This window comes from Dermacentor variabilis, chromosome 5 (assembly GCF_050947875.1).
Source record: "Dermacentor variabilis isolate Ectoservices chromosome 5, ASM5094787v1, whole genome shotgun sequence".
NCBI classification, from domain to species: Eukaryota; Metazoa; Arthropoda; class Arachnida; order Ixodida; family Ixodidae; genus Dermacentor; species Dermacentor variabilis.
In genome coordinates this window covers 26,347,763-26,363,706 of record NC_134572.1, presented here as the reverse complement: position 1 = coordinate 26,363,706, position 15,944 = coordinate 26,347,763, and the positions used below count along the sequence as shown (strand labels likewise).

General features: G+C 44.6%; 1 protein-coding gene across 1 annotated transcript in view; it reads left to right on the top strand.

Moving 5' to 3' along the window:
• Positions 1-206: 206 nt before the first annotated feature.
• The window catches only part of LOC142581821 (neural cell adhesion molecule 2-like), a 68,515-nt gene continuing 52,777 nt past the window's right edge, over positions 207-15,944 (top strand). Inside the window, exon 1 of the mRNA XM_075691269.1 lies at positions 207-609. Within this exon, the coding sequence (XP_075547384.1) occupies positions 417-609 (193 nt within the window). The 5' untranslated portion in view covers positions 207-416. The remainder of the gene's footprint in view (positions 610-15,944) is intronic.

The window sequence follows — 15,944 nt, the reverse complement described above, 5'->3', positions numbered from 1 at the left end:
CCACTCGCGCCTCGCCAAGCTTCGTCGACGTTCCGCGTCGCGATTCGGAAACCGGCGCGAGCGGCGAGAACTTGATTAGCTCGGCTTTCGCAATCGTAGCTCTCAGCTGGCCTGCGGCTATCTCGCTGCCCGCCGAGTCCTGCGCGTCTCAGCTGGTTCTTCGAAAGCTGTTGCGTCCTTATTTAGAAAAAGCAAAGACAGACAAGTCGCTTTTAGTTGTCGCAACTTTGATCATACCGTATAAACTCTGGGTGAGCTACTTTCGGCGAGGACTAAAATATTGAGAAAAGCCAATTTCAATGCGAAATAATTAGCTGCTGTTCGCCTGAAGACGCAGAACTGTGCGCAGTTATTTGCAATTTTACGTTAGTTACGTTGTTCGGCTTTCTTGCTCTAGTGTCCCTGTTACGTTTGGTATGCGCTGCTTGAAAACTAGCGGTCCACCTGAAGAAACCATTTGGACTGCAACGAACTGGGAAAAGCCGACGTCGCTAAGTCAAACAAGGATAATGCCAAAGGTTGTGTGTATTGGAAAAACAATGGATGTACTTTTATCGGCGGCCACATTTTGCTGTCTCCTGCTACTTCTTGGGCCAACTGCGGTTGGTGGTACGTACCTGCTTGAATACTTGCTTCATTTTCATATACAGAGCCTATAAGTCAGCTGTACAAGTGCTAGTTCCTTACTATATAGAGAAATATTGTGGTATTTCGTGTTTTTTTCTATTCGCCTTCATGAGCTTGCATGTTTAGTTTTTCCTTTGAACCAGTCCAAGTCATATTTAGAATAAAGGCTATCCCATTCGTGTACAGAAATAGGTTAATGCCTATAGCGTCCTAAACCTTGTTTATTTGGCCTGACCAATTGTACTCCGGCCACCTGCATCTGCATAGGGCGTTGTTTGCTTAATGTGTGACAACAAGTTTGCCCGAAAAATTGTCAACGCTTTTTAACATAGACACACGTGATCTGTTCGCGTTTCCTTCGAGACATGTGTATCGGTACGACGTGTTTCTTTTTCTTTTCTTTCATATTATTATTTATTTGCTAGTGCATCCATAGTGAATGTCACTTGATGCAATCTGGATAGTCGTGCTTTTAGTTCAATTGAACATTTTCCCTGTCTGCCAGTGTGCCTCCAATTTGGGGCAGTGCCTTTTTTCGGTGCTCACATTTCGGGCTTTTGGGCTCTTTCACTCGCTGATGGATCTAATTTCGGGAGGAGACTTCAGTAGATCTGCGCGGTGGCCCCTCGGCACTGCTGATTTCTATTTCATTGTTTTTTTCTGCCGCTCGCTATATTTTCTCCATTGTCCTGACCCTTAGTCGGCAAAGTGCGTATGTTTTTTTTTTTCTGCTGAAAGTACAGTTGGGTGGAAACCACATCTCGTGGAAATAATGAAGAAGCGGCAAGAAACATGAAACGACTTAAGCCCGTAGAGATAGAGCGAAAGGAGTGATAAGAAAAGGCGGGAAAGTTAACGATGGTCGCGCCCATTTGGCTACCTTACACATGGGAAGGGGAGAAAAAGATAACTAGGAAAAAAGGGAGATAACAAGGAAGAAGGACGTCCTGCGTGCTCGTTTGCTCTGTGCCTCACGTTAAGGAAAGATAGTCAATGTGCTCGCAACCGCTGGTGATGGTTCACCAGTGGGCTTCGTGCAGTGCCACTTTCAGAATTATCGCACTGAAAGTCATAAAGCCTCCCAAATCTAATTGACTCTGACTTTTGAACTGTGCGCAGGGAAAGTTATTTTGACCGTACAAATGTATCTGCGTTATTGACCGCACGTGCACTCTATCTGCTGCTTCTGAATGATTCGTTCTGTTTGTAGGTATGAAAAATACATAATTTTCCTGCCGTAGCATTAGTGGTACGCGTGTATCAACACGCGAATAAAGTAGTAGGTTATTTAAGTGAAACTATGCAAACGTTCAAATAAGTTCTTGCTTGTTGATTTTTATTTTAATGGCAGAAAGAAATTCATCAAAACAGTAAACACTTCTAAGGTGAACAGGATATTTTGCTTGTACACTTCGAAACATCAGTAAAAATATTTATTTGTAGTTGATTTCTTTGACCTCGCCACTGGCTGAAATGCATAAAAATATGTGCACCAAGCTTTATTACCCTTCGCCTGTGATGTAGTTTGTGTTTTCCTCCTCTATCGTACAGGTTTTAGCATACATGTATATCATGCTAAATGTTTTAAAAGATATGACCACTGCTAAAATCTATCGGTAGTTTGCGAACTTGTTGAGAACAAGGAACACGACGAAGGGTTGGGTCGTCTCGTCTTTCTTATTATTTTCTTCTCTCTCTCTCTCTCTCTCTCTCTCTGTTTTTTGCACTGGTTATGGTGGTCAGTTTTTCTCTGTTGTATTCGTGTATTTTATGTCGCGTTATCTTCTTGCGCTGTTCTTAAAAAAAGTAATTTTCGCAACTATGCTAAATCTGGACTCTATTATAAACTAAACATGGTCTTTTACTTAGGCAGAACAAAATTCGACGCATGCTTGAAACGTGCAGACGTTCCACGGCCAGGTTTGTCAGAGTCCTTTTAATCAAACCATATATACGTACATTTATCTTCTTTTTTATGACAATTGGCAAGAGGTGACTCAAATTTTATCTGTAGCAAAAAAAAAAAAAAAGAATCGTTGGCAAAGTTACAGACCCCCTGTGCAAATGTCCGCCTATTTTATTCTTTCTCCCCGCGAAAGAGCACGACTCTATGGCGAAATGACATGGCAGCCGTCGAGCTGTCCGCTCATTTCAGACCTTTCCGTGGGCTCGTTCACTCGCTCGCTTGCCCGCTCGGTGAGTGCAAGAGCGGGCGCGGATTTGGCCCTATCATTATTCATTAATGCACCGCGCGAACCAAGTCCTTGTAAGCCGTTGTTCAAAATTAGGCGGCGCACTTTCCCCGATTTAATCTACTTCTTGGTGTTCCGCTCTATAGTCGCGAGCCATTCCATGCCCGCAGTACGAAGACGTATACGAGCGGCACTTCTGGTGGCTGGATGGCCGCGTTATGAGGATGTTTTTTAATTAAACTTTTGAAACTCGTACGCTAGGTCGACTCTATCTCGAAATGGAGGGAGCAGTTGCCGGATATTCAGCTCCGCATGCGTGCTCTCACCCGAGATCGTGTCGGAGCAGACGCTGCCTTAGTTGTGTTTAAATATGCCCATTGTGCCTACTCTTTCTCCCGTGCTGCTTCCTCTTTCAATTTAGTGGCCTCATGCACGACGCTTCCTTTAGCGTCCCTCAAATGCCTTGTGCCTGCTGCTCTGAACAGGGCGTCGTTGGCGGAGGAGGCAACTTGGTATAAGCGCGTGATTTGTATTCATGGATGCGATATCGGCCCTCCGCTGATTTTCCTCCCCTACTGCATAATCCAACAGGCGAAAAAGGGGAGAACGGCTGGCGATCGGAGAGATTCGAACGGGAAAGGAATCGAGCAGGATGCTTCCGTGTAGCAGTCGTGATTAGGATAGTAAAGGGGCGAGCTCCAGGTGTCCTGTTCTTATGAGCATCGACATCAATTATTTAAAGATCTGCGGGGTTCTTGTGCAGGAATAACAGTGCCGTTTTCTATTTCTTTCGCGTTTCAGTTAGAGCCCGACTGTTGCTCGCCAAGGCGGTGATCAGGGAGCAGGACATCGGGAATTGGGTTTGAGCTTACGATTAGGCTTTTCGCAGACATTGACTATTTGCTGGCTGGTGGGAAATATCCTGCACTTTTGTCACGATAGGGGATTACTCGCGAAGGCTGGTTCCCTTGAAAGTCGTAATGAATACATTTTTGCCTTGGCACTCCAGTTAGTACGCCAACACAAACTGAAAACTTTCACTCACTTCCTTAAAATGCAGAATAAAACTGCTAAAGCACAAGTCAGTTTTCTTTTGAAACTAGGCTAGCTAGTTTCCAAAGCGACGTTAACATTTAGTTTCACTTTACGACGCTAGGGAAATAAGTTATTGCGAGGTAAGAATAAGGCCTAGCTTATTTGACGTCTAAAGAGTAACTAGCAGCGCTCGACGACGTGACAAAAGGAATGATACGATGTAGGAGCACGTTTAAAAGCGAAGATTTTCTTTGCGAACATTGCCGGGTTTCGGGAACGTGCCTGCGGCCTGGCTATACGCTTTGGCGAATAATTTAGCCAACCACAGCGGAGCACGCGCGCCGCACACAGCGCTGGTTTCCTTTCAGCACCACCAGATGGTATTCGCCTCCGAGCATCCCTGGTAGCGGCGGCGCCGGCCAAGCGGGGGCAAGGGTAAAAGAAAAAGGAAGCAGAAAGCTCGCCTTCGCGAATTTGCGGCTTCACGGAAATGAGGATCTAAACGCTTCTTGCGGAGAGAATGGATTCGGATTGCGCTACGTATGTAAGCGCATGCTGCCTCTGAAACCATGATGCATTCAAGGCGTCCATAGTACTGGCCAGCTGTCAGCAACTCCGCTTAACAAAAGGTTCGGTGTGACGCGTGCGCATGCGCTTTTGTGTGCGCGTGTATGTATGTGCGTGCGCGTGCTCGTGCTTCGACTCTTTATCCACTCAGACCAAGCTTCGCCGTCTACAGATTCCAACTCGTTGGATGTGCTGCATTTTTATTTGCCTTTTCTTTGTTTTACGTTAGTGCCTAAAAGGAGACATGACAATAGACGTATTCTAATGAGTAGTAGTGAAGGTGTGTTGCCACCGAAAGTGCAGTTTTCCTCCCACCTACACTGAACTTGCACGTAACTAATTACGTGTAATTATTTATTTTTACTCAATTACATTTCTTGTTGTTTTGTATTTGATTGATTACATTTTGCTCAACAACGCTCACTGTGATTCACATATGTTTTTCAGTAATTGGTTACATGTAAGCAGTTACTTTAATGACGAGACAAGCTGTAATACGCGACACAGCCCTTGAATTTGACGGGAATCGCGGTATATGCCCGCGATCGCGTCACGCAGCAGCCTCGCGAGTGCGCATGTTCAGACAGGCAAACCCGGGCGCTCGGTATTGGTTCCTTAATCTGAACGCTAACCCAGATGTCGGCCGACAAACTGAACCGGCACTGCTATGACTCTACACGGAAGACCACTTCGGACGGTGACCCTACGACCGGCGATTGATCCTGCGGGCGATTTCTCCAGCTTCTTTATTGGCCGTGCCAAGAGCACCTCCTCCGAGCGCCAGCAACAATAAAGCGCAGCGCTTTAGAGAGGACCAGGCCCGAGTATCGCGGTATGGTGTAGCCACATTCTTGTGCGCAAGGTGTTCGGACGTTACAACAAGCGCAAGCTTTGGCAGGAAGACGAAGGAAGGTGTGAAATGAAAAATTTAAAAACCGATTAATAATGAAGATAACGTGTATATGGCCGCAGAGAACGCACTGAAAGTACTAGGCCAGCTCCTTTTATTTAATGTATTTACAAATCCGCCTACAATCCGTAATAGGAACGACCTGCCCGCTGAGGTGGTCGAAAGCCCCACTATTTCGTCTTTCATGTGCGCGCTTGAACGTTTGCGATAAGTAATTGCCTTCTATTTATCAAGCATTTTTTTTCATGCGCTTTTATTCATGTGCGTTCGTCCCCCCCCCCCCCCCCCCCCGAGCTGTGACATCGAATACTCTCTTTGTTATGCGCAGTGCCGAGTGCTGTCATGCGCAACGTTAGGATGCTATTTATACGTAATTTTTGTATCCTTGTATTGTTTCACTCATTCTTGTATTCTTTCTTGCTTTATATATATGAGCTGCGATATCGAATGCTCACTTTGTTAGGCGCAATGCCGAGGGCTGTTATGCGCAATGTTAGGATGGTGTTGATAAGGAATTTTTGTATCCTTGTATTGATCATTTATTCTTGTATTGTTTCATATATATACCCAGTCCTGCCCAAGGCCTGACACTCAGGCCGGCAGTATGTACCAAATAAATAAAATAAATGAAAATGTAACAACAACAACACGAACAATATCTCTTGCCATAACACATATACAGCGTTATAATCAGGCCTGTCTAAGCCTACAAAGATTGTGGGACATGGCCTTGCAGAATTGGCAAGACAATACATTGAAATAGGAAAACAATCACATATCACAATAATAATAATAATAATAATAATAATAATAATAATAATAATAATAATAATAATAATAATAATAAAGCTATGTGAAATGCAATCGATTACTTTTAGTAATGGCTTGGTTACTTTCGTTGAATAGTTATTAGTTGCTGTAATTAATTACATTTTTAATGAAGTAATTGTATTGCAAGCGGTTCTTTTTTCTGTAAGCGTACAATTAAGTCTGATTTGCGCGGAATGTATTGCGATAAGACATGTTAAATAATGGCAGTCATTGATGTTCTTGGTAAGCAAAATATTTGACAGTGTAGAAAGTAAATTTAAATAAAAAAGAAAAAAAATTGTAGACCTTGCGGTAGTAAGTGAGTCTTGATATTACCTGCCTTAAGTAATAAGAGAGGACATTGACGCCTGCCCACGCTAACCATACGTAGAAGTGGAACTCTGCATTTTAATATATACGGTGCTGTAGTTAGCGCAGAACGTAACGATATTGCAGCGCAGCAACTTGTGCACTATCTATATTACTCAAATTCTGCGGTTTAAGCGTCTCCACGCTTCACTCTGTTCATGAGAGACGCTGTAGTGGTATCCTACAAATAAATTTCGGCCACCTGGACAAGATAATGCAATGAACACTGGCCTCAATATCCATCAAAACCGTAATTATAATTGTGCGTGCTTGTCTGCAGTTTATCAGCTAAATTCAAGGTACTTGAATTTTAAGTTAGGCAACGAACCGTAATACAGTCCTTTTTTATTGGCTGAACTTTGTATCGGAAAGTTAACTGCGACAGGCGTTTCAAGCGTTTCAAGTATACGACAGGCGTTTCAGAGCCTTGGCGACATTATGTCTCCAAGGCTCTGTCACACAATCAAGGTTTTGAAAGTCTTTCAGGTCAATGCAGAGAGAGAGAGAGAGAGAGAGAGAGAGAGAGAACTGCTTATTTGGAAGCGCAAGCCACGAAAATTTGGTCTAAAATGCGGCTTGGAAGCTTTACTTACACGGTCGCGTATAGTGGCCTGCGTTTTTATTCTAACACTTTTGAAAGAACTTATTTCCTATTCGGTTCTTTGTTTTCTTTCGGATTGCGCATGAAGATTCCATTTGTTTTTTTAGTCCGCACCGTTCAATAAATCACGTGGAAAAAGTATTTACCAGGTTAGTCCAAACATTTGGTTACGGGCACGGATCCTTCTAGGCACTCGCTTCTCTGATAGCAAGGTGTGCATCCGACAGCAGCGTTTTTTTTCTTGGTGAAGCAGACAAATGAAGATGGCAACTGCTTTAATAATGATGCAGACCAAAAAGGTGATCTTCCTCAAGAATTTTCTTGAGAATAAAGTAGCGGTCAGCGAAAACTATTGTTTTGATGTTGTCAGAATAACACACGAATCATTCTATGTGAACACATGTGACCCGCTATTCTTGCGTGCAGTAAACTTTCATTCGACAAATAATTTGATCCGTTCTATAATCCTGCTATCTTGTAACGTCACCAAGATGTAATCATAATATTTAAACACTTCTTTTTGTCAGCACATCAGTTAACTTGGGCATAAACTGCGTGCCCTGCCAGGGGTTAACAGAATCCGGCTAACGTGCTTTTTGGCGTCTCAGCTATAGTTAATGATATCTGGATAGATGTTGATGCAAACAATGTAGGCAGAGTTAAACGATCTGTAGAAGCTTTAAGAATAAGCTTTAAGAATAAGCTGTGACAAGACCTCGCCAGGCTAACCACACGAAAGCTCAAAATACTTTCTCAGTGTCCTAGGACACGGCGGCGTTGATGGAAACAAGGCATAGGATAGGTGAGCTCGCATCGGATGCTCACACCACACTCGTTATTCCCATGTCGTTGTCCATCACGCCAGATTCGCCGCAATGACCGATGAAGGAAGTTCGGCTACAAAGCTAAAACACAGAGTGTACCAACGCGACTCCGCCAGCACGAAGCAGAGGAGAAGCTTGACCTATACCAAGTCTGATGCGCGTATGACTATAGACCGCACGTATACAGCACATATTTTTAGGCTGACACGGCGTGCAAGACGTGTTCCGGGGCTTGACATGTTTGCTGATGTTAACACATCCGTGTTTCCAAAACCTCTAAGGCGACTATACCGCGACACGTGGAGAGCTAGAAAAATACCTAAGAAATATTATTTGTTTATTTTATTTAGTTGCATACACTGGCCGCTTATATAGCCGGTGTGCATAGTTACATAAAGCTGGTCTATCAGCTTAGAGGTATGACAAACTGCTAAATAGATTAGCAAATCGCTTAGCGCATTTTGACCGTACTCTTCCGCATTGCTCAGTCCAGTGCACGCTATGCCAGATTCTTTAAGATATCTGAACGTCACTTTAAATTGTCGCCTTTGGTCGACAGAACAGCTCTTTTGGCTGGATTACTCGAATAGGCAGGCGCTATTTGCACTAAAAATTGAAATGCATAGGTGACTAATGAGAATTATTAACTTTATTTCCAACCCCTCTGGGACATATATTGCAATTTGCCGATTGAAGCCAGTGAATACGCAAAACATATATATACTTAGAATAGCTTCTGAGGCTGACACTAGTTTAATATTCTTTCCCAAAATGTTCAATGAAATGTGTTTGGGTTATATTTGTTCCGCACCGCTTAAAAAAGCTTTTCATTATAACAGGAAGCGGTATATCGCTGTACATTGCCACTATTTTGACGTCGCTTAATTCAAAACTGTTGTTTATTCCAAATTTCGCTCCAAGTCGTAGTACTTTCGGAGTTCATATCGTGATCTTGGCACGTGAAATTCCGGAATTTAACAAAATTTCATTCATTTCGCTGAATCAGGGTTTGTGACCTGTGTACTACGCTAGGGCTTCATAGACAGTGCCACAATGCTGTGTGATACGCATAGGCTGCCTGTTTCGGAACAACGACATCGCATGATGAAGTACTGCTATGATGCCCATTATGACGATGATTACAATGATTCTTCAGGAGAGTGTTCATTCAAATAACTCGCATTGATATTACCAACAATGGGGTCTACAACGTGCATGTGCACTCTCGCTTCTGTTCAAATAATTGTAGGGTGCCATCACCTTGTAGTATCTCGTTGGTGCTCCTTCGTTGTCGCGTTTACTGCGATGGCACTGCTCAAAATATCTAACATAGAATCGAGGTTTACAGTACTGGCAATTTTAGTTTTAAAAAATACTTCATTAAAATCATTCATTGCCACATGTCATGCTTAACGACTTTACGGGTGTCCAATAATTGTGCACTTATTAACGACTCTAAGTAATAAGTGGGGTTTATTAAATCCCGGGTTTCGTGGCCACTACAGCTACCTTTACAAAGGCTGAAACGAGTAATGCCGTGGGAGCGCAGCTGTATAGCAGGTATTTATAGTAAGAGAGAGGGGGTGTCACTTGTTCTAAGAGTTAATTAGCCCAACGAGACAGGAAGTTATGTCGCAATGCCTGGCTTCGGGGGTTGAAGAAATATTTATGGCACTTCCTCGCAAGTGTCGAAAGCAACTGCGGAGGGTTCGTAAGCTAGCTTATCTGTTGGTGCAGCCCACGGGTGGATTAAGCGAACGAACACGACGTCGTAGGCATACGGATACCTGACTGCGCAGTGCGGGCTTAGCACGCCCCATGCTTCCAATTCTGACTCCGACAAACAGCTTGTGGCGAGAAGAGTAGGATGGCGCCCTCTTGGGAAAGGAACCTGCAGCTTCGGTGGCAGGAGCTTCAGGATCAGCTCAACTCTGCAGTGCAGATTATTTTCTCCAGCAGACTAAATGGACGACGGCCGTTCTCTCAGGCATTCCAAACTTGAGAGGAAATTGAGGCGTGAGCAGCCTGGAAATCGTAGCCGAGCGACGACTGCGCGGCGCTGAAGAACCGACGCGATGAGGCGGAGGGCATTAAGCCGCGCTGGTCCGCGTCGGCTGCGCCGCAGCTGTCAATAAAAGAGCTGTCGCAATCTGCTTGGCTGTCACGTACGTGCGCAACGTCACGACTGGTCTTTGCTTGCGCTTGTATGCGAGATCAATAGTTGCAACTTGTTGACGTGCGCTTTGAAAGGCTCCCCTGCTGTAGTAATACGATTCTCCGTCATCTCCTTCCTTCGGCGCTGTTTATCGTGATTGCTTTGTATCCGCACGGCCCACGACACGGTGTTTATATCGCAAACGTCCAGGCTCTCTATTCCTTTCTCTCATCGATCACATTGGACACGTGTTGTTACTTTGAGCGGAGTTGCATGGTGGAGGCCACATCTGTGCGATAGGGCGGAGACGGTAATCGCGTGTTTATTCTTACTCAGCTCTGGCATAGCTTAAAGCATCGATGCAATTTATGCAGAAACTTTAGAACCTCACTAACGAGGGGGAAAAAATCGTGCGTAAAAATTACGAGACGCATGGTATCAATAGAAGTAAATAAATAAATAAATAAATAAATAAATAAATAAATAAATATAACAGCGCACGCAGTGCGCATAGAGGCTGCCAGTACGGTTTGTTGACTGGTATACGGGCCGCGTACAGGACAAATTTTACTGCGTGAATACTTTCAATCAAGTGGTCGCATCTGTTTGCTCTCGAGCCGGTTTCAGCGCTTTTCACGATTTTCGCTTCTTGCATTTTGAGTGATACACGCAACTACCCAAATCTCATTGGGAGCCGCATGCGCTTCGCCGTGTGTAATACTCAGCACAACGTGTTGTTAGCTCTCATATATAGCGGCTACTCATGCCATACTTGGTAATGCGAGACTAGAAGGGATTTCAGCTTCGATGAAAGCAGAGTAAAAAAGAAACAAAAAACTAAACTGGCATATTTTCTCCCTGCAGGTACGAATGATCACAAATGGAGAGTTACGGAAGACAAAGTTTTTGCGACAGAGACAGTCTTGCACGCATACTTTTAGAGATACACTCAGCAGCAATCTGGCTTGCTGTACAAATGAGAAACGTTGAATTGACGTTCTTCAACGATCGCTCAATATTTCAACCAATCCACTGATTGAAAGGCACATTGAATAACAGAGGACCCGGCTTGAATTGAGACGCAGTGACCGAGATGAAGATTGCTGGGCCGGTGTAATGTAAGGATTCATTTAGCTTCGTTCGCTTCATTCCTTATCTTCTTATTCATTGTTCACGGCTGGCTGATTCCGTGGTTAACGTGGTCAGAGCGCCATGCGGACTATACTGACGAAGTGTGACAAGAAACAGCATCGGAATAGAATCGTTACCTTATTCCGTCCCTGTATTTATTATTACATTATTCCTTCTTTTTTTCTCGAGTGGATGTTTCAGCTTTGTTACACTAAGTACCTTGTCTTTCTGATGATATACGCTCAGCATGATATACATTGTTATTATTAAAGAGTAGTCGGACGTCATTGACTGTATTGCACTTGCATTTTATCAAAATTAAAATTTAGAGGTTCCGGTGGAGGTATATCGCATTTTAAGATATTCTTGAGCGTCAAGTGCTGTTATACATTAAAAAAATTATAAATAAATGCTGGGACTTCGCGTGCCAGTACTACGATCCGATTATGAGGCACGCAATATAGTGCGGGGCTCTGAACTAATTTTGAGCATACTGGAATCTTCGACTTACGCGCGAATCTATGTTCACGAGCGTTTCTGCATTTCGTCCCCATTGAAACGCGGCTGCAGCGGCTGTGATCCAACCCGCAACCTCGAACTCAGCAGCGCAACGATATATATAGCCACCGAGTTACTGCGGCTCTGCGCTTTATGTTTTTGTATCTTAGATCTTTTCTTGTATTTATTATCAAGAACGTTCAGATACCGCTTCTACGGTATTATAATTTCCCACTATTTCCCACACATTGCCGTGGTTGAACGCGGTTAAACCAAGTTTGTCGAGCGATAACGAGGTTTGCTTGCTCTGGGAGAGGACACAAACGCTGATCGGGTGCCGTCAGCGACTATCGCAGGCACAATTGCACCACAACACGACGCACAGACGCTGCTCGGCACGGCAGCAGCCGCGACCGAATTGACCTCCATCCTGCGTCTCGCTTCAACGCGGACGAAGCGTCGAAAGCACAGCGCATGCGAAGCTACCAGCACTCGGCGCACTTTGTACGCATCGCAGATTGCTTTCAAGATATTGGCGCCCACGCGGTGCACGCAGCAGCCGCAGGTAGTGGCAGGCTAAGTCCCAGTATGACCTTGGCTGAGCTTGAAGGTCATATTTGCGGAACCAGACGTTTTCTGGGTTTGTACTTGGAGCAGTAGAGCTATCGCTCTAAAACCTTCATTTGCGCTTCTTGCCTGGACATTGCGGTCAGTGTGAATGGGCGGCGTATGTCGAAGAAAAAAAAATGTCATCAACACGAATGTGGTTGGTATTGCCGCCTGTGAATGTTGTCAACCTAGTTCCAGAGCAGACGGTTTGAGCCCGCGAAGAAAAATGTGATAATAAACTTGGGTGCCAAAAAAAAAATGAAGAAAGAGAAAAGAAAGCGAAAATTCGATAAAGAAACAAGTAAAGTGATCGCGGCTTTCATCAACCTTGCTAGTTTCAGGTTTTATGTGATTGCGAGACCAACTCCAAGTGCAGCTTATGTAAAAGGAATGGAAAAGACTGACGTGTTCACGCTCCATCTAAGAGTCTTGGTATAGGGAAGCTTACGTAAATGTCTAGACGAATCGAATTTAGCATTTCACATTGCCGAGGCGCACATGCAAAGAAACAAAAGAAAGCGTGCTTAAGCTGCCACTTATTGTGAACCGGAGCGGCACGACATGTTCTTGTCGTGCTGAATGAAAGGAAAAGTACGGAACAATGAAAAGTACATAAATTTGTCCCCACTTTTTTTAAAATCTGAACTGCAGAATTACACCTTAATATAAACATTTACATGCGAAAGGATGCGAGCCCTCATCAGTCAGCAAAAAAAAAAAAAAAAGCTGGGAGGAGAAGCCGGACCAGTCTGAAAAAATAAATAAATAAACGTACTGCGACAAACGCAGTCTAGCCATTGTCTATTCTTTTATCTGCGGAGACAGAGACGCCAACATGCAGAAAAGGTCCTTTACCCAAAGGCAGCCTAGCCATTGTCTATTCTTTTATCTGCGGAGACGGAGACGCCAACATGCAGAAAAGGTCCTTTACCCAAAGGCGAAACCCACCATGCTCTTTTAAATAAGTCTATACTGCCCATAGCCTCCCCATTCAATGGTCCGTATGAGATCAGTAAACAAGCCGAAAGGGGACGCTTGATTCCGACGTGGCTGTTTTCTTCCCCCACAAACAAGATCTCCAGCAGAAAGGTGCGTCAAACTCCTAAGGCTCAAAGCCCAACACCGTGTTCGCCTGATCGTTGCCTCCTGTATATGGACGCTGTATGTACGCCTAGCGGAAGAACAGCAGCTCTCATCAGTATCGCCTATTCTCCCCTCGAAACTAAGAAGAGATTTCGCGCATTAGACCCGCCTCTTCCGCTGTTAGAGCTGGAAGCCATTTATGAAGCCCTCCTAGCAACGTTCAAAGATGAAATCCCATAGCACGTCTTCATTTACACTGATTCAACACAGGCCATCTGGCAACGTCTAACAGACGAAACACGCCATCAACATTGTTCAGCAGATTCAAGCACTTCCTATAGCATGGGGATAATCAAATGGATTCAGGGTCATGGCTCTGCACTACAATGCAAAGCAGCTACCCCACGAAGCAGCTACCCCACGAAGCAGGACTTGCAAGGTCACGTTCTCTCCATGGACCCCCTGGCACCACTCCTGGTCTTGAAGACGGGCAAGCGCGCGAGCCTATATTACACCGTGCGCCGTCCGTGCTTGTCTGTTCCTACTTCCGGAAGAGCTGTTGCGGCGCATCCCAACTGGGGAGAGGACTGGCTCAGAAATCCTCAAGCGAGCTTGCATTCCTAGATTTCGTTGGATAGATGAATGAGCGTCCCCTTTGGGTGGCGCCACCAAGCTCTTGTTATTATTTTGCCTAATGTACTGCCTATCTTTAGAAAAGAAAACACGAACTCCTCAGCCACAATTTGGAACTTTGTTTTTGTACGCCTCCGTTCTTTGTGGTTAACCTACTTTTCTGGCACCAAACTTTAATTCCCCTCTTATTAAACTTGAATGCGGACATGTTTACTTTCCCCCTGCTATCGCTGAAATCAATAGCTTCAAGGAGGCCAGAGGAACCTAATCCGACAGCTGGGCAGATGTCGTTGCCCGTGGACGTCCGCGACCTCATTAGGACCAGTTCGCGAGCGTGGGCGCACCGCGAGCGCTGTCTTTCCGAGGAATAACTACGCGCTAGCCTGCGACCACGGTGGTAACGAGGAAACTGTCCGTCACATTCTATGCCTGTGCCAGCGGTACTGTATGCACAGACTGCCACTTACCGCTCTGCTCGACAAGATGGACTGCCAGCCTCTGTCGGAAAAGATAATTTCGCAACATCGATGGAACCATCACGTCAGAAGGCCGTGGAGGCAATAATGAGATTTTTTACAAACCAGGGCTTTTTGCGATCCCGAAATTTATATATCTCTCTCTCTGTGCGCCATGAATGAATTTATGTACTTTTGCTCTCACAGGGATGTAGCTGAATGAAACACATGTCGAATGGCATACGAGTGCAACGAAGCAAATGTGTACATGTGGAGACTTCAAATGAGTTTCGGCACTAATCACGAATTCGATCAGGTTGCGGCTCCGGCAAGCGTTAGAAACACTTCTTCAATTTATACGATAGAGATTTTCTAGCCGAATACTCCACTTTTCAGCTACTCCGTTGATATTAGATGGCAAGGAAACTAAATGTCAAACTATGTCTACGGAGGAGAAATGTGAATCTATGTCTGCAGTTTTTTTTTCTATATAACCATGGCAGAACTGCAGATTGAAGGTTACCCTCTTTGGAGCCGAACGTATCTACAGGTTGTCGAAAATATTAAAAGCGCAGAGGACAATCTGGTAGCGACAAGTCCTTATTTCAACGAGTATTCGGCGAAACTTCGGAACTTAGGGTCGCGGGTTTCACTGTCATCTGAGCCTCCACCGCTCGTCCTGCGATTTTAACAGCGAGAAAACTGAAGGTACGAGCTAGAACTTTAAATTGTGTGGGAAGTTCCCTGCCCGAGTCTTGATGGCCAAGCCTGCAGGTGTAAAATGTCTGTGATAATTATAGTTCTTCTTTCCGTCACCGTTATATATACATTCATATTATGTATAGTCGAAAGATGTGTAGTTGCCGTGCCGTAAGGAAGCCTTGTAGAAATTCTTATATGACCCAAGCTGCTTGTATATCGAAGGAACGCAAAGAAGTACGAATTTTCGTATTTTTTTTTTTTGCAGCAATGCACCTGGGGTGAACTTTGAACAGAAGTAAGAAAGTGCCGAAAGATTGAAGAAAGCGTCTTGCTCTTCATCTGTATGCAGAGTCACGAGTTTCGATATTAACCTCGCTGAGTTAATATCAGCTTTCTGAGCTCCAGCGTTCCGAGCTCCCAGCAGCGCTGATGCAAGAGCAGGGTTCTCGGGTGCTCCAGCGTGTGAGTGGTTACGGGTACCGAGTCGAATTTGCATACCAGAGTTCGTGGAACTCGCATCCGTAGGACAAAAGCAAGTTCGGAGAACAGCTGTAGATTTTTTTTTGTCTTGCAGAAATGTATGCTTCTTTACGTATGTTCCTGCCACTCTCCCGTAAGGCGTTCGTTATCTGTAATATGCTGCCTGTGCCATGAACCGTGGTCAGGATGCACTACCAGTTCTTCCAACCAAAGCAAAAATTCCTTGTCGGGACTTTATTATTGTTTGTGGCTGTTAGTATTTC